The sequence below is a fragment of the Aplidium turbinatum genome, chromosome 11, assembly GCF_918807975.1.
Source record: "Aplidium turbinatum chromosome 11, kaAplTurb1.1, whole genome shotgun sequence".
Taxonomy (NCBI): domain Eukaryota; kingdom Metazoa; phylum Chordata; class Ascidiacea; order Aplousobranchia; family Polyclinidae; genus Aplidium; species Aplidium turbinatum.
Window position 1 is genome coordinate 22,825,859 of NC_137482.1, and position 24,840 is coordinate 22,850,698.

At 38.0% G+C, this 24,840-nt stretch overlaps 3 protein-coding genes across 3 annotated transcripts in view; 2 read left to right on the top strand and 1 right to left on the bottom strand.

The window, feature by feature from the left end:
- Positions 1-310: 310 nt before the first annotated feature.
- Positions 311-4,140, top strand: LOC145779402 (ATP-dependent DNA/RNA helicase DHX36-like). The gene has a single exon (XM_082590980.1). The coding sequence runs from the start codon at positions 369-371 to the stop codon at positions 3,246-3,248; it is 2,880 nt and encodes a 959-aa protein (XP_082447106.1). The 5' UTR covers positions 311-368; the 3' UTR covers positions 3,249-4,140.
- Positions 4,141-4,222: 82 nt separating this feature from the next.
- The window catches only part of LOC145779712 (uncharacterized), a 31,551-nt gene continuing 10,933 nt past the window's right edge, over positions 4,223-24,840 (top strand). The window contains exons 1-10 of the mRNA XM_082591349.1: positions 4,223-4,310; positions 6,415-6,600; positions 7,002-7,107; positions 8,106-8,284; positions 8,499-8,638; positions 9,472-9,593; positions 10,066-10,247; positions 11,255-11,454; positions 11,952-12,066; positions 13,521-13,712. Coding sequence (XP_082447475.1) covers positions 4,254-4,310; positions 6,415-6,600; positions 7,002-7,107; positions 8,106-8,284; positions 8,499-8,638; positions 9,472-9,593; positions 10,066-10,247; positions 11,255-11,454; positions 11,952-12,066; positions 13,521-13,712 — 1,479 coding nt within the window. The 5' untranslated portion in view covers positions 4,223-4,253. The remainder of the gene's footprint in view (positions 4,311-6,414; positions 6,601-7,001; positions 7,108-8,105; positions 8,285-8,498; positions 8,639-9,471; positions 9,594-10,065; positions 10,248-11,254; positions 11,455-11,951; positions 12,067-13,520; positions 13,713-24,840) is intronic.
- Positions 14,536-19,490, bottom strand: LOC145779713 (monocarboxylate transporter 2-like). Its single transcript, XM_082591350.1, has 5 exons — positions 19,289-19,490; positions 18,380-18,520; positions 16,829-17,812; positions 16,158-16,448; positions 14,536-15,846 (listed from the first exon to the last, which is right to left on the bottom strand). The coding sequence occupies exons 1-5, from the start codon at positions 19,488-19,490 to the stop codon at positions 15,716-15,718; spliced, it is 1,749 nt and encodes a 582-aa protein (XP_082447476.1). The 3' UTR covers positions 14,536-15,715.

Consider the following 24,840-nt stretch of genomic DNA (forward strand, 5'->3'; position numbering starts at 1 on the left):
GAGTTCAACAGTTGCTACACTTGTTTAAACTAGATTATTTTTTGGCTCAATAGCATTGCCAGATAAGAAATTCTGCCCTAATTTGAGAAAAGTTTAAAGCTGATGAAAACAAAAACTTGTATTTTGGAAATTTTTTTTTAGTTCTGGGCAAAGATCAAAACCCTAATCTTGTTCCTAACTCTAATGTGATTGTGATGATATGGTAGTTTGATTGCTATTTAATTGATTAGGATGTAGGCTGAAGGAGAAGGTATAATATTATCATTATGTTTTTGTTGTTTTTTGTTTAGCTTCTTCTGTGTAGGGCTTTTTGATTGTAAAGGGTTTTGAGTGTAAGCAAGTGCATGCCAAACAAATAAAATATCAGTATGCATCTTTTTCCAAAACATGGGTTTCGTCATAGACGGCACACTGGGTATTCACAAAGGCCCAAGTCAAGCAGAGAGGATGGTGAAAATGCTGAACACTACAGACAAGATAGGCCACCACCAGGATTAAAAGGTCGTGATATTGGAATGTGGTATGCACAGCGAAGTAAGCACAATAACAAAGCTAGAGAAAAAAAGAATATGAGTTATGTTCACATGAATAAAGATCAGTTGCAGGCGGCTAATAAAGCTATTGATGCTGCACAAGCATCAACACCTGGGTGTTCTAATGAAAATTTGATAGTTCGTTCTACTGGCCCCAGCACACAACGTTTTGTCGACAAAAGCAAACATGTTAGTTGGCTTAATAGAAATCTCACAGATGATGAAGCTAACGCACAATTGACTGCAAACTTGAATCAAAAGTTGTCTGGTAGTTACTCTGAGAATTACAATAAAATGTTCTCGTTTCGACAAAAGTTACCTGTGTATAAGCTTCAAAATGAACTCAAGGAAGTAATTGCTAATAATCAGGTTGTTGTCATCAGTGGTGAGACTGGCTGTGGAAAAACAACTCAAGTACCTCAGTTCATTCTGGATCATGCCATCAGAAAAGGTGAAGGACTATCTTGCAAAGTTGTGTGCACTCAACCAAGAAGAATTTCAGCTACTTCTGTTGCTGAAAGGGTTGCCAAAGAACGAGATGAAAAGTGTGGTGATGGTAACAGTTGTGGATATCAAATTCGATTAAAATCACAATTGCCAAGACCAAACGGTTCAATTCTATATTGCACAACTGGGATTATTATTCAGTGGTTGCGTTCTGATGCACTTTTGTCGAATGTCAGTCATATAGTTCTTGATGAAATTCATGAAAGAGATTTGCAGTCGGATTTTTTAATCGCTGTGATTAAGGGCATTGTTGAAACAAGAAAAGACTTGAAGGTTATTTTAATGAGTGCCACATTGAATGCCGAATATTTTTCCAAGTACTTTGGAGACTGTCCAACATTTAATATTCCAGGCTTTACTTTTCCCGTCACTAAATACCATCTTGAAGAAACGATGAATATGATTAGATATAGACCTCCAAATGATGTTTATCAAGCATTTCGTCAATTAAACTCAAATAAATTTTCTTGGAAAGCAAAGAGAGCTGGTGTAAAGCGAGAGGAACTTTTTGCAAAACAAGAAAGAAAGGCTGCGTATCTGCATGAACTTGACAATTATGAAAAGAAATTAACCAACACATATTCTGAAGAATTAAGCCACGACATTTGTTGCTTAGATGCATTTTTACAAACAAATCTTGATTTGAACTTGATTGTAGAGGTTGTCAAATACCTTGCTTGTCATCCTCTTGGTAATGAATCTGATAGTGGTGCCATTCTCGTATTCTTGCCAGGATGGGAGAACATAAAGAAGTTGAACAGTCTTTTGACAGAAAATGTTTTTTTTCAGCCAGATAAATATCTGATACTTCCTTTGCATTCAATGTTGCCAAGTTGTGACCAACAACGTGTGTTTGATCGCCCACCTTCTGGTGTAACAAAAATTGTCATTGCAACTAATATCGCCGAAACCAGCATTACCATTGATGATATTGTTTATGTCATTGACTGTGGAAAAATTAAAGTCAAAAACTTTGAACATGGGAAGAATATTAATACCTTAGAAGCAGATTGGATATCCAAAGCCAATGCCAAGCAACGATGTGGCCGTGCAGGTAGAGTTCAAAAGGGATACTGTTTTCACCTGTTTTCCAAATTACAAGAATCAAAAATGGTTGATTACATGGTACCAGAAGTACTTCGCACTCCGTTAGATCAACTTTGCTTACAAATTAAAAGACTTGGATTTGGTAAAATTCAAGACTTTTTATCAAAGCTTTTAGATTCACCTTCAGAAGAATCCGTAAATCTTTCAATACAAAAACTTACTGCTTTAAATGCATTGGATGATGAAGAAAACCTTACTCCATTGGGTTATCATCTGTCTGAACTTCCTGTAGAGCCTCAGATTGGTAAAATGTTGCTTTTTGGTGCGATCTTTTCATGTCTGAGTCCTATACTAACAATTGCAGCTTGCTTGAGTTTCAAAGATCCCTTTGTTACTCCACTGGGCATGGAACAGGAAACAGATCGATGCAGAAGACGCTTTTCTAAAGGCTTCAACAGTGATCATGTAATGTATGTTAATGCTTTCAATGATTGGCAGGCTGCTACAAAATGGGGCCGTTCTGCTGCAGAGAATTTTTGTTGGGATAATTTTTTATCACCGTCAACGCTCTGGATGCTAAAAGATATGAGAATGCAGTTTTCTAATTATATTTCAGATGCTGGTTTTCATACTTCAAATGATGTTGATCATAGACATGCCAATTTACATTCTAATGACATGAAAGTGGTTCAAGCAATTGTTTGTTCTGCTCTTTATCCTAATATTGCAAAAATTATCCCAAGAAACCCAAGAGCACCACCAAAAATATGCACAAATGCAGAGAGAAGCGTTTTTCTTCATCCCAAGTCTGTAAATAACAAGAAAATGTCTCAAGATTTTCAACACCAGTGGTTATGTTATTATGAGAAAATGCGAACTACTCAAGTTAATTTACATGATACCAGTGAGATTAGTCCCTTTCCTTTGCTGTTTTTTGGTGGCAAAATTAAATCATTTGTTGACCAACAAGGGACAGAAATGATCTCCGTTGATGATTGGATAACATTTAAAGCGAAACAAACTGTTGCTGAAACTGTGAAGGGACTTAGGTGTGAACTTGACAAGTTGTTGAGAAACAAAATCCAACAACCGAAGTGGGAAACTGGACACTCTGAAAATGCGATCTTAAAATCTATTGTAAACTTGATATCTCAAGACTAGATTGGATTAATTTTTCACTGAACAATAAGCACTGAAGTATCAGGCTTACTTACACTGTATTAATGTAGTGTGTCTGAAAGCCACTCTGTTAGACAAGTTACCACTTACTCATGATTGATTTTTCTTCTCATCAGCTTGCAACATATTTTTATATAAGGTTAAAATATGTCTACTTTTCGTTTGTGCTAAGATTCATTCATAGTAAAAATTGAAATATGTCTGCACTTTGCATGGTAGGCTAGTGAACATGAGCTGCAATTGTTATATCAATAGACATGCAATTTGTGACTGATATAAAATGTGGGCTTGCTTTGGTTTTTTGCCACTTGAACATACTTTTGTGTTAAGTATGATGCGATTTTATACTCAGTCTCTAGGTATTCTTGAAAAGCTACTTGTGATGACTTTTTGAAATGTGTTAGTAGTTATAAATGTTTTGAAACTGCTGTGAACAAACTAAATAAAACAACCGGTAATGGCAAGCATTTTAGTTTTTATACTTTAAGTGACAATGGTTTAAAATTACCACTTAAGTATTTTGGTGTCTACAATGGTGTTTTTGACTTATTTGTTCACTCCTTTTCTTCTTCCTAAAATAAAATTGTTTTTGTACTAATGCACCATGTATGTGCAATTGTGCACTGTGCAGTACGCCCGAAGCTTTCAATCACCATGTTTCTGCTGAGCAGTATTTTTTGGGAAAGGCTTAACCAATTATTTGATCACAAACCACCACTTTAAAAGTTTTTGGTTTATTTAATAATTGCTTCTTAAATACAAAAACCGCACTAACTTTTTACATGTCATTAAACGTGTTGTCCATAGTCTACATACGATTGTCTGATTTCATTTCAATTTTTTACTGACAGTTGTTTTACATTTTGCACTACAGTTGTAGTTTGAACACTTGTTATTGGTGTCTCTGATGCCATGTAAGTAACAATTCATGAACATAAATGAACTGGATATTAGAATATTCTTGTTGTCTAGTTGAATTGTTATTGCATGATGATAGCGTCAGAGATTGATTCCCCCCCTCTTACACAAGTCGTTGACTACCAGGTAAATTTACCTGATTTGCAAGTATTTTTGTTAGTCTTGTTCTGCCACAAAAACATACTGAAGATGAAGTAATGAAAGGACAATACAAAAATGCATATATATATACATTAACATAGGCGTCGATTTTCTCTTAGAAGAAAGGAATTTTGGGTGGGCGAGAGTTTTCAAACAGATTTCATTGAATGTGTATGTTCGCAAATTCGCAATGGTTAGTCTTTCTCACAAAGACTGCGTTTAGCGTCGCTGCAGCAATTAAGCTTTAAAGACATACTAAATGAAATTTTCAAACGGGAATGAAGCATTAAAATGCGTAAACTGAACATTCAAGAATACATTTAAAAAAGAATTACCGAAAAAAAAAATGTTTTGAATGGCACTGGCAAGGCCCAAAGTCCAATGTTTCATTTATTTTTTTATTTTTTCAAAATGACCAAAAAGTGGAAACACTGCTCGAGAATACGTCACTATCGACAGCAATAACAAAAGCCACATTACCACATCTGATGTTTTAACATCAGATGTGATGTTTTGAGCAAACCGTCTGATGTTTTGATGTTGAAATCTGATGTTTTGATGTACATACATATTACATAGCCTACAGTTAAATCGCCCGCAATAAAAACCATTGCCCGATCAGCTGATTGCTAGTCGTTAGTGACGTAGACTGTACAGTTGCACGCTTCGCAGCTCACGCGCATTACCGTTTTGAAAGCTTTGACAAAAGCACGCACGGAATGCTGATCAGACCGCAATGGGGCAAAATTTTATTCAAATTTATTTTATGGTAGCATCTTAAACACAAAGAACGTGTACAATCGCCAAGTCAGGTTTTTCCTTTAGTATCCCTTTAATGTTCTGCTTTCTTGGGCCTTGCGATCTTATAAGCGCTGCTAAACTAAACAAACTTTTATGTTTTCTTTTGCGACCTAAACAGCGCGTGACCTGTTATCTTTGAAGTGGCGCCTTCGAATTTGCCGCACTTTGATTTGTAAAAAGCAAAGATTTGTAAAAATCGATTGTTTCAGTACGGGTTTAGTTTGTATCGGTCATGTTCATTATGATGTCATATTCACATTCCCTTACGCTGACCCTGAACTGAAGTTTGATTGTGACATAACGAAAGCGAGACCATTCGGAGAAAAGATCAAACGTGGCTTTCTCTCACCAGGAATTGCCAGTGTGTGGCAGTTGCCGTAGCAACAACAGTGCAGAAAGTATCGCATTTTTTTTAACGCAGCGTTGTTGCGGAATCGCTTTGTTCTATCGGATACCTAGCGAGAGACATAGCGTAAAACAAGAAGTTGCGCTGCAGTTGGTTGGATAATTTTTTACGTTTAACAAAAACGGAAATAATTGTAATGAGCACTTCGTAAGTGTCATGAAAACAGGGTGGGCGAAACATATTTTGCCCACCCTCGTTTCACGGCCGGGTGGGCGTCGCCCACCCGGCCCACCCTATTTCGACGCCTATGTACATTAACATGCAAGCTCTTCCATTCGTGATCACTAAAATTAAATACTTCCTTTCAATAACATGGTGTGAAAGTGTATTGCAGTGAAAGACTGTATTGTGTATGGCATTATTTTCAAGTTTTAAAAAAAATGTCTTTTTAAATGTGAAATAATAATTTTATTGATTTTAATTGCATGGTTCATTGCTAAAAAGGAAAAAAGAATGTCCCTTTTGTGTCGATATACACCCACCTGTGATGTACTTGATAAGAAAAATTATGTCCAAGGTTTATTTGCTTAAATGACTAAATGCCTTGTGTGAAATAATTATTGCATGCTAACATTTTTACAGTTTGACTTGTTAAACCTTTTCTTTAGCAATTAAGGGCTAATGTAGCTGTTTTTTCAATTATTTTGTTAATTCCCAATTTAGCTTACTGACATGGTTTAAGGCAACACTGATAAAATTTGTACAATGTACAGTCTTCACCTAATTGCACCTGCACTTAATTGAAATAACCGTTTCTTGAACGTGTTTTCAGTCATATCAAATTTACTTTTCTGTCCATTTCCTTCATTTCAATAAGTCCACCTGCGTCATCCAGTGCGTCATAAACAGAAATTGTAACGATTGCATTGGTTTTGATTTTAGGTCATAGATTTTGTTCATGGGCCTGAAACGAAGTCTCACCATCAAAGGAGGGTCAGGCAGGGCCGGAGAGACAAAAAAGATAAAACTGAACTTGTCTTGAGTCATCTGGAACATCCTGATGATGTTGACTTTCAAAAGCAACTTGATAAAATCGTTCTGTGGTTCGAAAGATGGTCTCATGCTCAGGTTTGTCACGCTGAGACTATGAGAACGTTTTTGTACTATTTATGCTTGTTTTGGAGTGTTTCTTTATTTGGCTGAAATATAAATGTTGAGGCATTGATGTATTTCTATAGTATTGCAATGAACCAGTGGAAGCGTATCTAAATTATTCAACCTCTTGCAATATACAAAACTATGAAGTCACCAGATGTCTTCATTGATTGTTACTCTTGCTTACCAGATCAGAATTGTCACAACTTTGGGTCTTTAGACGAATATAATCTATTCTTGCAAGCGGTTTCAGCGCAGATGGGTCTCACGCTAATGGTATTATTGCAATGCAATGACCATTCTACGTTATAGGTTCACAGGTGCTGAAAGTATGTTAAGTGCAAAGCAGAGCTTTTGAATATTTTGCTTTGCAGAGGTGCCGCATTCTTGAACATCTAATTCTGATTGGAAATTACAACCAATTCCAGCTGCTTTGGACAGCGGTGCAACCTATCCTTTCCAAAGATTTCATTTTTACAGGTTGGCAGACAGATTGAAAGCAGTGGTCTTGGCTGCTTTGAACATATTGGTCCTCGATTTGCTACATTTTTTTCAATGACGTTGTTAAGATTGTCTTTCATTGAAATTGCTTATAGTTTTAAAATGATGAACCTCAAGGCATGCACATTGAAATGGTATATATATATATTTTTTTAATTATATAGGCATTAATAGTCCAGTTCGTCTGTGATGCCATCTCTATACAACAGTTCTCTTCTTCGACTACAAATTTACAATCTATTTGTGCTTTACGATTAATTTTTAATATATTGGATAGTCATTTTTTTGACGAAGTTTTCCAATATGATTTTAATTATCTTGATGCTTTTGTGCATGAAATCGATTACGATTTGGCTACGATTACATAAGACAGTGTAATCGATGATTGATTTCAATCGCTTTGGTTTCAAACTGGCTTCTAATTTGTGGTTTTATTTCCATTTTTTTGACGTTATTTCAATAGGATTTGCTTAATTTTGTTAACTACTTAAGAACCCACAGTCCCACACCGTAGCGATACGATATTCATGAGTTATCTTATAGCTCTACAATCTACATTTCTGCGTCGTACATAGCTTTTAAACAATAGGCCATTGTTCACGAGGATGGAGTTACTTGACTGAATACGACATATGACTTTAAAGCAAGACTCGTTTGTTCCGCTTTGTTCTTTTGTTTGTTGGGTGGGGTTTCACTGTTGTTTGCAAACACGTCTACTTTCTCAACCCTTCTATACAATTTAAATGCGATCATGTTTTGATATATAATAGCCCTTGAAACCGGAAAAATCTTGTACTGTATAAGTGTATAATGTATATATGTGTTATATATATGCTATGAATTTAGTTATAGTTGCCATTTCTTTGCGTCAGCAGTTAACTCGCCTTTAAAGACAATACTTTAGAAAGATTATATAGTTACAAACTTCTGTAAAGTTGTCTTTTTAAGAAAAATAACTATTCTATATTCTCTTCCAGCAAAGGATAGATTTCCCAACGAGCTCTTCGCCCCTCTGAGCACGGAGAATAGCCGATCTACGAGGGAGAGGCTAACTCGAAATCGGCAAATCCAAAGATATCATCGGGAAAAGAGCGTTTACGTTCGCGATGAAGAAGAAGTGCGAAAGCATGCCGGTTTATTCCCACATTTGAGTCAGGTTAATTTTACACTGTGTACTTAGTTGTTGTTTTTTCGCATGTTGGTGTCATATTGATTGAGGCTTGTTTGCCATATGCTGTGAGATGAACACGAGATATCATATTTCAAACATTTGTCTGACAAAAAAAACAATCTTCTTGTTAAGGTAAAACATTTGTTCACATTGCTCAACATTAAGATTAGGTTAACACTTCCAACAACCTGCTTTTCAGGGTGACAACGTTCAAAAGTCCATCAAATTTCAATCGTCAAAAGACTCCTACCTTCGCCTCCCAGCTCTTCATCGTAGGAGGAGCCTAACGAATCCCACAGATCACATGGAGTCCTCCCACGAAGATCCTACTGCCAACTGGTCAGTGGAAAGGTCAAGTGGATGGGTCAACACATCCTTTCAGTGTTTAATCAAATGCATAGAACTCTATATCATTGACTTCTTCGTTATATAAAATAAGAAGTTTGCTTTTTCTTTCGTGTATCTAGAATTACATTGCTCACAGTATTAATTAACTAAATTATACAGGCATAAACTTCAATATAAAATAATGTAATATATCTTAATTAAGTATAAAACAGATCAACGAGCTTTGTTAAAACATAATGCCAATTAAAATTCATGCTTTTGAACGGTGCTTACCGTACTTGTTGTATCAATGGATTGCTCAGATTGTATAAGTGCTGGTGTGCCTGTGAATGCTTAGTCATTTTTGTTCGGATAAAACCAGTGTCATGCGAGGTCACTACATGCAGTTAGGCAACTCAATTCCAATCATACTAGAAAACAATTAACAAGTGAGAAAGATGTTACAGTTCTATTCTATAACAATGCACTTTTTAGTTCGCTGTTGCACAGGCACTTCGTTGAGTTGAGAGCGTAATATTCCAACAGCATCACATCCCCTTGCCCATTACTGTTAAGTTGGGCATACTGTAGATTTTTTCAGTTTTCAAAAGACAAACAGATGTCTTTGTCTAAGTAAATGTTCTCAACGCCGAATTCCTGCAGCATGCACGTTGATGGTGACTTGGAACTGTATCATGGAAAATGCCTTTTTAGGGACATGTTTGTGAATTTAATGTTCCCGTCAACATTCACATTGTTTGGAAATAATTTGGAATATTTAAAAATATTCTAATTGCAGACGTTGAGACCTGTTCTGAATAATTTTCTCAGTGAATCTCTTCCAGGAAGACAACAATGCAAGTTCGTCGTCATTTGCAGAAGATGTCTTCAGAGGACACAAAAGATGCAACATCTTCCTCAATCCCGCACACTTCTGTGCTCTACAGATGGTACAATGACTGGGGAGGTCAGTGAATTGTGTCAGCTTTCCGAACGTGACATAATAGAACATAAATCTTATACCGCTGTTGTATACCACGAAGTACCAGTTTAAAAACACACAAACACCTTCAATGAGCAGTGTAGCAGTCAAAGGTTACCGAGTGATGGTCGATGTTTTTGTTTATTTTCTGCATACCAAGGCAGCTGGTAGATTCAGTCAGAATTAACATTAGTTTGTTTGTCGAATCTTTATTAATCAAATCGATTTTTTAAGACGCCAGCAAGCAATATTGGCAATTGCTGCTGTACAATAGATAAACATAATAAAAGTAATACTGTGTTGTAGTAGTCTATTTTTCTTGTCAAGACGATTAGTTTTATGGTTCACTGATTTAAATATTGCTGGTTATGTTTCAGTGAAGAACTGTTGCAAACGGTCTTTATGAATGACCTTACTACGGAACAAAAAAAGTTTAACCCGTTATTGCCCACCTCAGGACCAAAGCGAGCAGCCTTTCTCCATCTTGCTTTGATGAAACTTGACGCTCGGCAATTGTATTTCCTTTCGTCTTATTTATCGATACGTCGTCATCGAGACATTCTCGGAATGCTGCCTTCCAAGTTGGCGCACGGCGTACTGTCATACCTGTCGCCCGAAGATCTTAGCAACTGTGCGAAGGTGACGTTTATTTGCTCTACCTGAACAACAACTTTCTCAAAGACTTTTTTGTACTGCGTATGGATCAATACGGTCCACACAACCAAACGCGATCAAGCATTTTTGAAAAATCTGAAGGTTCATAACTTGAAAAAAATGTATCAACTGCCAAGGAGTACCTGTTAGACCAGGGGTGACGAACCTTTTTGCGGTCGCGGGCCACTTTGTCGATTACACATGAGTTATCGGGCCACACAACCTTTTAATTGTAACCTACTATGAAATCTATTAGAAGCGACTCAAGATGTTATTCATGAAAAGTAACAAACGGCAGATGAAAGTAATAAAACCCACACAGTTGAAATTATCTTACGCAGAATCGAAACATACAACAGTAAAAAATAAAAACAAATCAACTTGAGCAAAAAGGATAGAGCAACACTGCAACAGTACTTGCACTGATAATGAAGGCAGTTTAAATTTCGAAGCGTTTGCTTTCATGAGTATGATTTCTTCTTTTCTTGGCTCTATCTTTTTTGCTCAAGTTGACTAAATGTTTCGACCATTATGCTCCGAAACAACAAATCAGTTAATGAAATTTCTTTTTCAAACAACAAACAAAAGCCCATGCGAATCATACAGCTGAAGCTATCTAATGCAGCATTGAAGCATAAAATATTAAAAAATGTCATTGAAGCAGTGAATTTTTTTGCTTAGTGGGGTTTTTGGAAAGTTTTTTGCTTGACTAAGCGTTCAATATTAGGTCGAACAGACGATGTGGCAACTCTCAACTGCATACTAAGATTTTCATCTGTCAGCCTCGACCTGTAACAACTTTTTGTAAAGTGCATTTTAGAAAAGGAAAAGTGTACCAGTGAAGGCATAAAACAGCTTTGAGATGTCTTTTGTCTTTAATGCATGAGCGATTGTCAAATTGTTTTGCGGGCCGCACAAAATTCTTTGACTGGCCGCAGGTTCGTCACCTCTGTGTTAGATAGAGATGATTACAACTTTTGTTTTTGTACCAGGTATCAAAAGATTGGCGTCAATTGTGCCATCATAATGCTGTGTGGAGACAAAAGTGCAAGGAAACGCGTCTTGAAATGCGTCCAGTGTGCACCCCTCGCGTCGGAGGATGGCGCTCGGCCTACAGAAACGACAGGATGTTGAAACTGAATTGGAAGCATGGTCAATATAACAGCACGGTCCTTACAGGCCATACTGATAGGTATTTATTTATAGAGGGGTTTTCATAGCTCCGTTTATGTGAACTGCCACGCGTAATGAGATTAACTCTAATTTTAGACTTTGGACTTTCTTCTGGGTAACTGAACTATACCATCAGAAGATCTCATACTAGATGGTTTGCTTTTAATGTCAACGTTTCGACAATCAGACACGATTGACTTCTTTAAAGGCTAATATCAGGCAGTGGCTACTGGCTAATTGTCCAGCATATACCAACCAACATTACCATGTTCAAAATTTTGTGTATTGTTTTATTTCGATTTCCAATTCCGTGCTTTTACTTTGCTTGGTTGCTTGCAGTAGAAAACTATAAAAAAAAATTCTTATCTTGTTGTCATAACATGAAATTATTACAACCAAATGTCTTTCTAGTCCTCTTGATCAGATATAGAATATACTACGTTGCATTGCTGCCAATATCCTTTAGTTTTCTGTAATTTTTCTAAAGTGTTGTATTTATTGTTGCGTTTATTTCAGCGTCTTGTGTGTAGCTATGAACAAGAAGATCATAGTAAGCGGTGGTAAGGACTCCACAGTGAGGGTGTGGAGTGTGACGCATGGCCGTTTGCTGCAAACCTTCACCGGGCATCAGGTAGATTATATCATCTTTATTTTCAATTATGTTATATTACCGATCGTTTGGTCTACAATGTAATTGCAATCGTTATACTGCATAGATAAAATAAGAAGTTACTTTCCACCCGACCCATTGTCTAGTCTCATCCTTGCAATTATCATAGCTTGTTTAATGGTTATTGACCCAGCTAACAAACATTTATATTTTAATTTATTTTGGGCTGTTTGGTCTTCGACTGAGCTTTGAGGGCCGAGGTCCAAGGGCCTATTTCTTTGCCACAATAGACTTTCGATATTTTTCGGACTACATTGAAAGCCTACCAGACAGCAGCCAGTTTTTGGTTTCATCATCCAAGACATGCAGTCCTTTTAATCCAATTTATGGGTTGAAGATGGTACAGTCGTTGATGTGGTCAGCGGTCTGTTCATCGCCACCACATTCATAAGTAGAGGGCAGTGTCATTTCTCATTGGTGTACTGCACAGTTGAACCGAAAAGCCTGACGCCCATACGAAAACGCCCCGTCCGCCTCGTTAGCTCAGTGTCCACCCCGTTAGCTCACTAGTTACGCACCCGGCTCAAGATCACGCGGCGCAAGTTCGACTCTCGGGGTGTGCGCTTGAGCAACGCATTTCAGGACTGCTCTCCATTCAGCGGCACCTAATGAATGGAATAATTTCCCGGCAACAACACTTCAACAATCGGAAAACTTCACTCTGCTAATCTCGGTAACCGGCCCTGCGTTAAGAACCTCTAAAAGTATGCGAAACTACCAGGAATAACCTATCAAGGCTTTGTCAGTTCGAGGATAAAGATTCAAAACCAAACCAACCAAAACGGTCGAGGCGCATCCACGCTCGCCTTAGTAGTGTCAGACTGATCGGACGGGTGTTTGCGTCAGGGTTGAAACGATGAAGGTTTGTTGTTTTTGCATTCTCTCTCTCTCTCTCCATTTTGCTTCAAGAAGCTTGATCTTCATCCCAAAACAACAAGGTCGACCAGTTGTCTGAAGTGGCTTCTTCATTTTTCTCTACTGTTGGCATCTTAATCTTTAATTTTCTTTTTATCAGGTCAAAACGGAACTTGCACAACATTCCGTTTTTTATCCCAATTTTCCGCTGAGATGTTTTAACTGTTAGTTCAATGAAGGAAAGCTTAAACGGCCTTATTTAGCGTATACTGTATTTTAGCATATAACTATGTTTGACATAATTTGCCCTGCTAGGCTTTTTAGCTTGGCAATGAGCACTTTTGTAGTATTTATTTTTCAACATACAATTTATAAAGTTTAGTAGAATTGCATGTATTTGTAAATCGACAATTTGATGAAGAATTTAAAACGGTTTTTGAAAAAGTTTATGTTACTTGCACTGATTGGTATGAGTTTTCTTTCGGACCCATCCCAGAGCTGGAAACATAGCTCCCTCACAAACGCGGCTTACGAAACAGAAGTTTGTATTGCTGTTGCAGAAAGGAGTTTGGGCTGTTGGTGTGATCAGTGACCACCTTGTGGCCAGTGGGTCGTTTGATCGGACCGTCAAGATTTGGGGCATCGGCCCGGCACAGACCGGTTGTTTGCGGACCTTCTTTGCCCACCAGGGCCCGGTTTGGGCGATGGTTTGCAAGAAGAAGTTTCTTGCATCTGGATCTCAAGACCGTATGGTAAGAAGTTCATGTGATGGTGGAAATGATACGTTGATTGCTCGTGCGTTGTCTCATAATCGTTTCCGACAATATCCAGGCCAAGTTTCTCTTATTTGGTTGCAAGCAACCACATAGATATACACAAACAATACTACGTCTTATATTTGAGACTTTATATCTAGATCAAGTTTTTCTTAGGTTTCAAATGCGAACGTGATTGTCTGTGCAAACCGGGTGCAAGCAGGGAACTACTGTGCGACTTACTGACATCGCGATGTTTCGCGAGTTTTTGCTTCTTTTTCTCACTATCACTTTGTGTGCCCTGCAGGCAATTCTAAGCAGATATGCTTCTCTCTTTTTTGCAAATACGCGTGTCAGTCAGGAAATTCTTGATTGTAAGAACGCTGTAATGATTTTAGAAGTGGTTGATGCGATGCTGTATCTATCAACCTATATATTTTTCAACCCTGTTACCCTATTTTGTCGGCTGTATAGTCGAGTGGTAAGAGCCCTGAAACGACACTCGAAAGGGCACCGGTTCGACACCGCTCAAGAGCATGCTGCTGTGTCTGTGATAAGACACTTGAAAAGACATGCCAGAAGATGAACACGAAGATTGGCTTCCTTGCCTTCCCGTCTACTCTTAATCTGCAACTACCGGGCCTATGCCCGGATACGACAAAAATGTCACCTTACATTTTAATTACTATATCTACAACAAATCTTTAATCACGAACTTTGCCAGCCACCAATCGAGTTAAAGTGACAAATCTCACAAGCCCGAGTGAAGTATTTGACCAATGACCATGTTCTCAGTAACTTGTTTGTTGACCATGTTCTCAGTAACAGTAACGGTACTTTAAAGAATGCGAAAGTAACAGGCAACCAGTTACATAACACTGCACATTGTTGCATATCAATTCATTGTAAGATTTGATTCCAGTTCTCACCTCTGACGCTATCTAGCACTATCTTAAATAAACAAAGTTACTAATCTCTGAAGACAGTAATTGCACACCTGTGGTTGTGCATTATTTATTGCCACAAAACAGTGCGACAAAGCGGAACCAACCAAAACTTTTTATTGATGCAGCACAGAGTGCTTATTTGGGAAAGTTATTGCTAACCATTTTTTTGCAAATGCATGGAGACTGCTGCTCCCACGAATCACGGTAAAACAATGAACATTTTAATATAACGAAACATTGCGTTTTGTACCTTGGACGCGCGTATTTCACTTTACAGACAGACAGTCCGTATTTAGGTTCTTATTTCATTGTTTATTTCATGTGAAATAGAAGAAGCGTTGATGATTGCGATGACTGTAAATGTGAGGCGTCATAACGCCTTCTGTTTGATCAGAATGCAAACATTGATTTTGGTGGATTGTTCGAAAAAAAGTTACTTTGTGCAAACTTTATTTACACTTTTGAGGTAAAGGACCCAGGCATTTGAAATGACAACTTTCGCAGCTTGGTAATAAAAATATGCTGTTGGCCAAACTTGGACGTGAATAATGTCTCTGTTCAGTGCTGTAGTCTGTCTTTCAGTACCGCCTAAACTTGTATTAATTTTTATTTCTGTAAAATACAGCACCGAGCTAGCAAACGTTGCCTTTATATTGTCAAAAGTGCAACTTTAGTAGCTGGGTGATTCGAGCTCAACTGATCAAATACGTGAGCAAGGATTCGATTGAATGGGCCACATTGACAAACTTTTGGACATTTGCTACTTTTCTCAACTGTTGGAAGCATTCATGCCTCCGAACATAACCCTGGTTCCTCCAAGCAGAATTGAGCCACTGTTCCATACTTTTAGGTCACGACGGCAATCTTTAATTTGCAGGAAATAAACGATGTGTTGTTTGAATAGTTCTTTTTTCAAACTCTTAATTGGGTAGCTTTGGATTCCGGTGGCTTTCCAAACGCGCACAGTTCCTTGTTTATACCGTTCCATAAGTAGCCAGAACTGGTCTCTTGATGTTGCATCGTGATCTTCAAGTAGCTTGCAATGCTGACTTCTCATTCGGCCTTTATTCCGTATCTTCTTGTGAGGAAGTATAGCAACCACGCAAATCCACAAGAAAACAGCATTGCTATCGACGTGAAGTAGAAAACTGCGTAGTAATGTCCAGTGATGTCAGCTAGGAATCCTGCAAGCAAGCAAACTTTAAATTAATAATAATAATAGTTATGTGACGATTGTGACGTAGGTCATGGAAATTACATTGACGTTACTATTTTTTTGAAAATTTGAGGTCCTCAATAATTCCAATATTTATATAGTTGCTTGTCTCAATCGATGATTTAACTGCGGATGAATCGGACCTTTTTAATACTCCATTTTTCTCCAGAACTACAATAGGACATATCGGTTTGATTTAGTGGAAGTGTTTATAAAATACATGCACCCCTTTGTTCCCTCATCAGGATAAAATCACAAAGTGAGCAAAATATCGCCAACCTGCAAACGGGGGTCCGGATAACAGACCAATCCCGCAAAAGAAGTGAAACACGCCCACTGCGTGATGAAGGTGATTGGCTGGTACAAGTCGTGACAGTATGGGGAAGCACCATGCTGAGTTGAGTCCATTTGTGATGCCATACATTGCCATGTAGATGGCAAGCGTGAGGAAACTGGTCGCATGAGGGGCCAGCATGTTGAGCATGAACATGGTTGCTTGAGCCGAACCAAATAAAAATATTTCTATGCCTTGCCGTAGTTTTGCTTGTGGCAGACGATTTGTTGTGAAACCTGTGAAAACAAATCTTTAGAAAAATAGTTTTTGTTATCGCTTCTTTACTGTGGCAAGCTTTGAATACAACCAACAGAGTGTTTTCTGGTGTTTTTACTTTTGCAAATATCTTGATTATTAAATTTGTTGTCTAAATATTTTGTGTTATTCGAAACAGAATCGCAGACACCCTGCATAGTTCTACAAACATCTTCATATTGTCTACAAAATAATGTTGTTTTAGATTATGCGTCAACTCACATTCAATGTAGCAGTTCAGACGTTACTTCAGACCAAAGTTACTGGGGTTTCAATTGCCTTGGGCTTTAATTGTGACATGTAGCTTTAAGATACCTTTGATAGGCGGTAAGTTGAACCGCGCCTACTAATGCGTTCTCACCTGAGATTGGTCGAATGGTGCTATCGAATATCGCAAACACAACCAGCAACATTGCACCTTGTTCTTTATCGAGTCCTTGTGTTTGTGCGTGAACAACAATAAACGAGGTAGGAACTAAACGAACGAGATAATCTAAAAATCCGACCAGTGCAAACAGCATAAACCTCCAATGCTTCAATAACATTGCATATGGACGCAACAGTTCCATCACGCGATTGTTTTGATGATGAATAGCATCGTGGTTGGCATTGTCAAACGTTCGGAAGTTCTCTGTTGAAGTGTCGCTTATTTTGTCTGAGTTATTCTGGTTTTCCTTTCTATGAAGAATCTGTTTCTCTTCAAGATTTCCTCCAGTGATGGCGTGATCTGTTACGTTCATGTTATCTTCACTGAGCAACGCTTTGTGGAAGACAACGTTTCTGGTCTTGGGATCCTTGTTTTTCACCTCACCTGGCAAGTGAGGAAGCGAAACGGACACATCTTCAAGACATGAGCGATTTCTATCAATGTTATTTAAATACAAATTACTGGTGGATTTTGATATGATCTGCAAGAAGCCCATTGTGTCTACCATAGGATATTGGAGATCGCTGAGCGCTTGTGAGCTATTTTTGTCTTCCACGGCTGCCATCTTGTTAAACTGTGACTTTCTGTCACAGGCTTCGATTGCTTTTAAGTTTGCAGCAGACCCAGAATCATCAGAAATTTCTTCGCAGTCACATTTTCCAATTGAATCTGTTCCAAAAATCAGTACTGGTCTCAAGAAAGCTCCTCCAACTGCTAAATTGAGGCAGATCCCGGCTGCCACCAGGATTGCTCCCCGCCATGCAAACTCTTGGGCAAGAGCCACGAGCAGAAGAGGCATGACAATCCCATAGGCGGGTGATCCAATCGATGCGATAGCGAAAGCTATGGACCTTTTCTTATCAAAATACATCCCGATTTGCGATGGACCACTGCAGTACGCAAATCCAAATCCGATGCCTGAATATTCAACGGATTAAAATCAACTTTTTTCAATTGGAATGTTCATTGCACAATAATTACGTTCTATTTCCGTATCGTGTAGTAAGCAGCTAGCAAAGACGTCCACAGCGAGAACACTATTAACAATTAAACAGCAAGCAAATTAATTGCGCAGCTTTAGCCGTAATTACGTAAAGTATTATTGTTGTGGTCCCTAATTGCAAATTGAGCTTAAAATATTGAAGAGATAAGCCTTTTCTGAACGGCACTGACGCGCAGAGTAATGACATCACAGCTATTTTATTTACCGGTTAGGTTTCACGTGTACCGCTGCTTTGCAACCTATAGACGATTTTTCCAGAAATATACAGTTAGGTTTCTTATTTACTAGCTGTTAGGAACGTGACAGCATCATTGTTCACCGGCCATCTAAAGTTCTGAACCAAGAACTCCAATGAATTTCTTAACGACAAGATGTACTACGACACTATAAGGTTTAATGCGATCGATTATGTTTGACGACAACAACTGCTATTGCGAAAATGACAATTATATCATTGATCAATATTCTTCTAGTTTCTTTACCACTGATCATGCTTCCACAGTAGGCTGTAGACAACGACTGGGCTTGAGATATGATGATGTTTCCTGTGCAAGAAATCGCTCCTCCCATCATCATGGTGGCGCGTGGGCCCGCGATGCTGGTCACAAGACTACCTGCCAATGCTGACAAACAATACGCTAACTTAGGAGCACTGAAGCAGTTGTATGCATAAGCAGTAGACTCGTCTGCTTATGCAAACATCTCCTATTTTTGGCATATGTAACCTACAGTCTAGTGGTGTTTGCATTAGGGAGTTTGCATTAGCGCTCGAGTATCGGGTATGAATCAAAGTTTTTCAAAGGGAGTGGATTGAAAAGTTTCCGAATGATTTTACACACCCATGCGTTATTGTAACGCGTCATTTGTGGATGTCAAGTTCAGACTACATGTACAATACTTTGTAACAAAACTTCTGTCACAAGCCTATGCAGGAAGGAAGATGCAAACAAGTTTTTTTTTGTATCGGACTAACATGAAATGATGAGTTTTGAATGTTGGTCTTCTGTGTGATGGGTGAAAGACAACCGGACTGACGTGGGCTTGATATCGATAGAGAACATGCAGTTGTATTCTGACAAGACACTAAATGGCTTGCTTGAAAGTGGTCTCAAAAGATCGACTGCTTTGCCTTTACGCCAAGTTCTGAAAAAACTTTTGAACCACCATGCAATGCATCCGTCAGGATATTACAACGAAAACATTCAGTGTTCAGTACGACCCTAGCATCAAAAATCTGTATGGAAATTCCCGTCTCGTATTTTTCATAATTTATTGTAAAAAAGATTGGTATTTTCTTGGTTCATGTTAATTGGAGGTTGAAGTGTTACTTTAATTGCATTGATACTGTACACGAACTTTAAAGTTAGTTATTAAATGAAAACTGGACTTACTGCCACATGCAAGGAACCCGACCATCAGGGATGTAATCCACGATGTTTCGTAATTTGTTGAATGGAAATTTTCTTGAAAGTCCTTAAATAGCACGCTGTACCCCCTGGGAACGGACCAAACGATGGCGTATGTAAGACAGGCGGTGAATGTGACCACCCAACCCCAGCCCCCATCAGGGGGACGCTCATATTTCATGAGCATTTTTAACCGGTAGCCTCACAACTTATTTACATTTTCTATCTGATTCTGAATAAAAACAGTAGAATTTAATTTCAATAGACAGAAGCCTTCATTTCACGCCGACGCTCGAATGTACTTTTCAAAGAGGATCTTTGACTTCAGGTTCAAACAGAATTGATTTATGTTGCTTCAACTTTTTACTTAACCTTCTCCATTGCTCATGCAAGTTAGAAACGTTAATGGGGAAGCTCTTATTAAGTGATTTGGTATTCAAGCGGCCAGGGGCGGCGCCAGCCAAAAATGAGTGGGGTGGACAAAAATATTTCGAGGTAATATAGCCTACTAGCGTAAAGTATGTTCACTAATATTACCGATTGCAATGTGATTCACTGCAGCTCGGTTGTGAAATTTAGTGAAAAATAAACAAAAGAAATTGCAAGGGGGAAAAAGCTCGTTTTCCATTGAGAGCACTCTGAATTATGAACAATAGAATAGATAAAACGGAAATGATCCGTTTTATAAAGTACGAAGGTATCAAAAATTACCAAAATCTTGGTGACATATCAAAATTCAGTTTTCGCTGGTTATAACCAGTGTTTTAAGGCGTTTTATGGGGCCAAACGCTCCCATACATTTCCTCTGCGGTCCATAGAATTGCCGACTATACGATCTTGATGTTAGCAAGCATGTCGTTATTTCATGTGATAAAGCTGCTGCAATGATAGGCGGCCTCATAAAAATTTATTGGGTGGCCCCTTAAACATGCTGTAATGGATTCAGATTCACTCCATGGAAGACTGTTGCAACCTGTCAATAATGTTTGAACATCTCGGAATTGGCTGGGTAGGTAGCGGCATCGCTCAGCCGACGTGGTGGTTTCACTGGTAATTTGATTTCGATGCGCAAACATAAAACAAAATGCAGCATCTTTCGAAGTCGAGTACTCCACCCACCCAAACTCTGAATACCATTTCTTTTGAAATCGGTAATTCTTTTTGCACTGCTCCGACTGCGGAAAAACTATCAGGGGCTGAATCGGGTCAGATGTAACAACAAATTTGCGATTATCGCTGTGGATCACTTCAGACGCCGGATCCCTTTCAGACATTTCGATAAATAGCAAGACAGCAATATTCCAATTAGGCTACCTCTTCGAGCCAAATAAAATCAACCTTCACTTAAACTTAACTCATGAATGATTACTGATTTAAGATTTTGGCTTCTGAGGGTGGCCATCGACTCTTTCCATTAATTCTATATCTTGATTGTTACGTCACAATTACGGAACAAAAAAAAAAACGTGGTGAACTAGCAAACACCACAAAAGCTTGTGTCTCAGCTGTGACGTGACAAAAGCCATCACCTCAAAATGGTAAAATTAAACTACAATCATCAATCAATACAACAGAGCGATAACAATGAAGAATCTTCATTTCTTCGTGTAAGTCAATGCTGCAAAACTAATAGTAATTCATACGTAAGAAGTTGAAATTAATTTATGACGCTGTCACTAGGCTCCCCTAACCCCCCCACATACACCCCCCAAGTTTTCTCATCGGATCTCGAGGAATTACAAAATCGACTCTAAAGAGGAGTGGGGTGGACATGTCCACCCCGTGGCGCCGCTACTGCAAGCGGCTGACTTGTTCCTGTATGATCTTTTCCCCTGCTTCTTTCAAAGGTCCAAGGTATCATGAAAGACTCACATGCTAGTTCATCTTTTAATCTAGTCGTAAACTTTTTTCGGATCGTTACCTACTAACTGTAAGTGATGAAATGCCAATACGATGTTTACGTAATATCTAGCCTGCAACAGAAGTGATGACAAAAATGTCATTAATTAATTATGAACAAGCTTGATGAATGGATTGAACCGATCTAAAAAGTAAGCAAATAAAACTTGTTTTCAAATTATCCAAAAATTGAATTGAAACAGTTTTTGCTTATCAATATAAGCAAAAACAGTTTCAAAATAATTTTGGCATATTGCCTTTGATTACCCCAGCCAACCTAATCAAACCTTTTTAGCATTGATTCGACGCCTGCAGATGTCTATCAATAATAAAAAGTAGCCTATTGATTCGTTGTCTTTGGCATTGCTCACCGCAAGTTTAACATCGTCATCATGAAGCGTCAAATGACTCGTTGGTGGGTATCCTTGACTTTGCTTAGTGCGCAGAAGTGATGTCTCAGGGCAATCACGAAGACTGATCACTACCAAACCACTTTACTTATGTAGGTCAAGTAAGCAGTTTAGTTAATGATCAACTGCATTATCGCGTTTCAATCTTCCCAGTTTATGCGGCAATTTATGCGTTATAATCTTTCCAGTTTATGAATGCGCTGAAGTGAATTCACATTTTTAGTACTGAAGATGAAGACAGTATAATTTTCGAAACGTTTGCTTGCTAAGCATGAATTTAGTATCTATATTTTGTGCTCTTTATTTTTTGATTAGAATAACCACTAACCAGGCGTTCCAACCGTTTTGCTCGTTACTTTACCTTATCTCTTTTTTGCTATGTCTGTTTAAAACTAATTAGACTCACACCTCGTCTTAATCGTGTTTACTGAACTAATACAATACATGCACTTGTTAAATGTTAAACACCGCATGTTAAACAGTTGTTTTTTGCTACGAACTGCTCTGCCATTTTGTTTCACACCATTCTATCCTCAGCGAAATTCCAACCTGCCACCTTGACAGCACACATCGCGTGATCATATTTGAGATCACGTCTAATGCTGCAAACCTGTTGATTTTGTGGCAACTGATTGTCTGAACCAACGAAGGCAATATTTGCCCGTTTTTGACTCGCCGAGACAGCTCGAAATCATATTCGTTTTGTCAACAAGTCAGGAATCTTTGTATGCGATGTAAACCCCTGCTTGCGCAATGTGCATCGTTAGAATGAACTATGAGTCTGACCGTCTTGTAGCCTTAAGTTTGTTGATGTTTATCTAATCTCTTATGCAATACCGCTAAACGTTCTCACACGTAGCCCGGAACTATACACTTTCCTGGAGCATTGCTGTTACCTTATGTTTTTACAAGCCTCGACGATATAGTATAGGCTACCGCTTAGCAGTCAGTTTTGTTTACGAATGCAGCGTTAGCATAGCTTGAGAAACATGGTGGTCACGAAGAATCTCATTGAACTTCCGGTTAAAGAAGATGTTTGTGTACAGAGCTAGCAATTGTGCGAATTTGTTTTTCGCCCTTTTTTGAATCAATGCTTGAAAACGAACGTTGAACGGAATTCGCTGTTGTGCTTTCATAATTTCTTATCGTCTGTCAGTTTGTAGTTTTGACGTTTTGGTAACCAAGGTGACCAAGTTACCTCACTTTCGGATTAATCTAGGCGTTTTTAGCTATGCTTGAAGTGCAGCATTCGCAAAGTGTTTGGTAGGATTGAGCATAAGCGGCTCCATGATACACGGAACATCATACGAACAAAGGTTTTTGCTGATGTGAAAAAATTCCTTGTGTAAATCTATTCTTTCCTGTTTGATACGTTCGCTGTTCATGTATCGCCTTGTAATTTTCACTAATGTTGTGATCATAGCCGTAGGAGAGTAAAACATTTTGGGGGGGCGAACAAATTTTGCCCAAATTGTGTCTTTGCGTATATATTTTCAAAAACATAAAATTACTCACAACCTCTGAGATAGTGCAGTCTAAGAACTCCATAATCATCAACTTGGCGGTGTACAAAAACACAGGCAGCAAAACGTTCAACTTAGCAAAACAAGGTTGAATTAACTTTAAACTAAATAAACCATCAAATTGAAATAATTTTCTTGTGGCACAAAAATATGTATACATATTAGGCCTACCTGGATTCAACAACAATTTAAACCGAGAACTCAACAATAACTGGACAACAGTGGCTAAATATCCAAGTCGTCAGATCATTTCAAAATCTCTAGCTCAATTGCAATAAAAAGCCAAACCAAAAGTAGCTGAATCTTTTCATTACAAAGATGGTGTAGTCAGAGATGGGCGTGATCTTGATCTTCAAGATCACTTTTTTTTGGTGATCTTGATCTAAGATCACTTTTTTTTGTGTGATCTTGATCTTGAAGAACAATAAGATCAAGATCACTTTAAAATTGAATTTTACTTCCTACATAGAGGCATTTTTTTAGAACTCGTACTGTACAAAGTAGTTAGTGGCAACTACTAACATTAAGCCACTGTTAATATGATATGTGCCCAACAAAAGACGATTTAAAGTCTCCATCAAATCTGGTCAGTGTTGCCATTTCAAAATTGAAAAATTTTTCTGTGTTGGTCATAATGAAGAAGTCAACTTCCGTGTACTTTATGTTGACGTATAATAAAAAATGATTTAATGTGAATTTTAAAGAAATGTTTGTTTTTATTGACCCAATTTTAGATGTTTCAAAAGTCTAGAATGGCGGTGTTAAAAAATCTGGATTCTAGCCGACTTTGGTCATGTAAAGTGGTTTATTGCAGCAAATCAACCAGACCAAGACTTGTTTAGGGTCTGAGTATGGAGCGGTTTGTCGGACCGCAAACCTCTGAACTTTTTTGATAGCAGACAACAGTATCAAAGTTGCCAGGTGGGTAAATGGTGCAATAAACATTTACATAATGCAGTGAAAGTTAAAACTACTTAGTAACACGAATAAAAACTCCCACATGAACCAGACAAAAATTTGGTAAAAAATGATGCGGTTTATTTAAACTTTATTTTTATTTATTTATTATAAATAAAAAGTATAAAACTAATTGCAAATTTTGCGACTTTTCAGAACTACTGTAATTAACCTCTGCCTTGGGGGTGACGTTGCGATTCTAAGCAAACTACGTCAACAATTGATAGGCCTATAATAGCAACAGTCACTAACTTATTACAATTCTTAGGCCAGCGATCGAGTAGTTAAAAGTAAAAGTTAGCAATACCAACTATATACCTTTACCCAGATTGCTTATAGTTATTATTTTTTCCAACATCATTGATCAAAAACTTCATTTTTTTTTCAAGTACACAAAAAGTGATCTTGAAAGTGATCTTGATCTTCAAGATCACGATCTTGATCTTCAAGATCACATAGTTTGGTGATCTTGATCTTCAAGATCACCTATTCTTGGTGATCTTGATCTTCAAGATCACCAATACTGGTGATCTTGCCCATCTCTGGGTGTAGTTCAAAAAATCAAGAGTCAAGATTCGTAAATTTGCATTGAAAAAATCTCAAATGACAACCTATTTACTTATCAAACTAGTAACATTACTTAATCCATGCTACTTAAAACCTTACAACCAGAAAAGAATTATACAGTTTATCATACTATGCACATCAAATTTTGCACCTTTGAACAAAACTAAGTTGCTATTAGTAT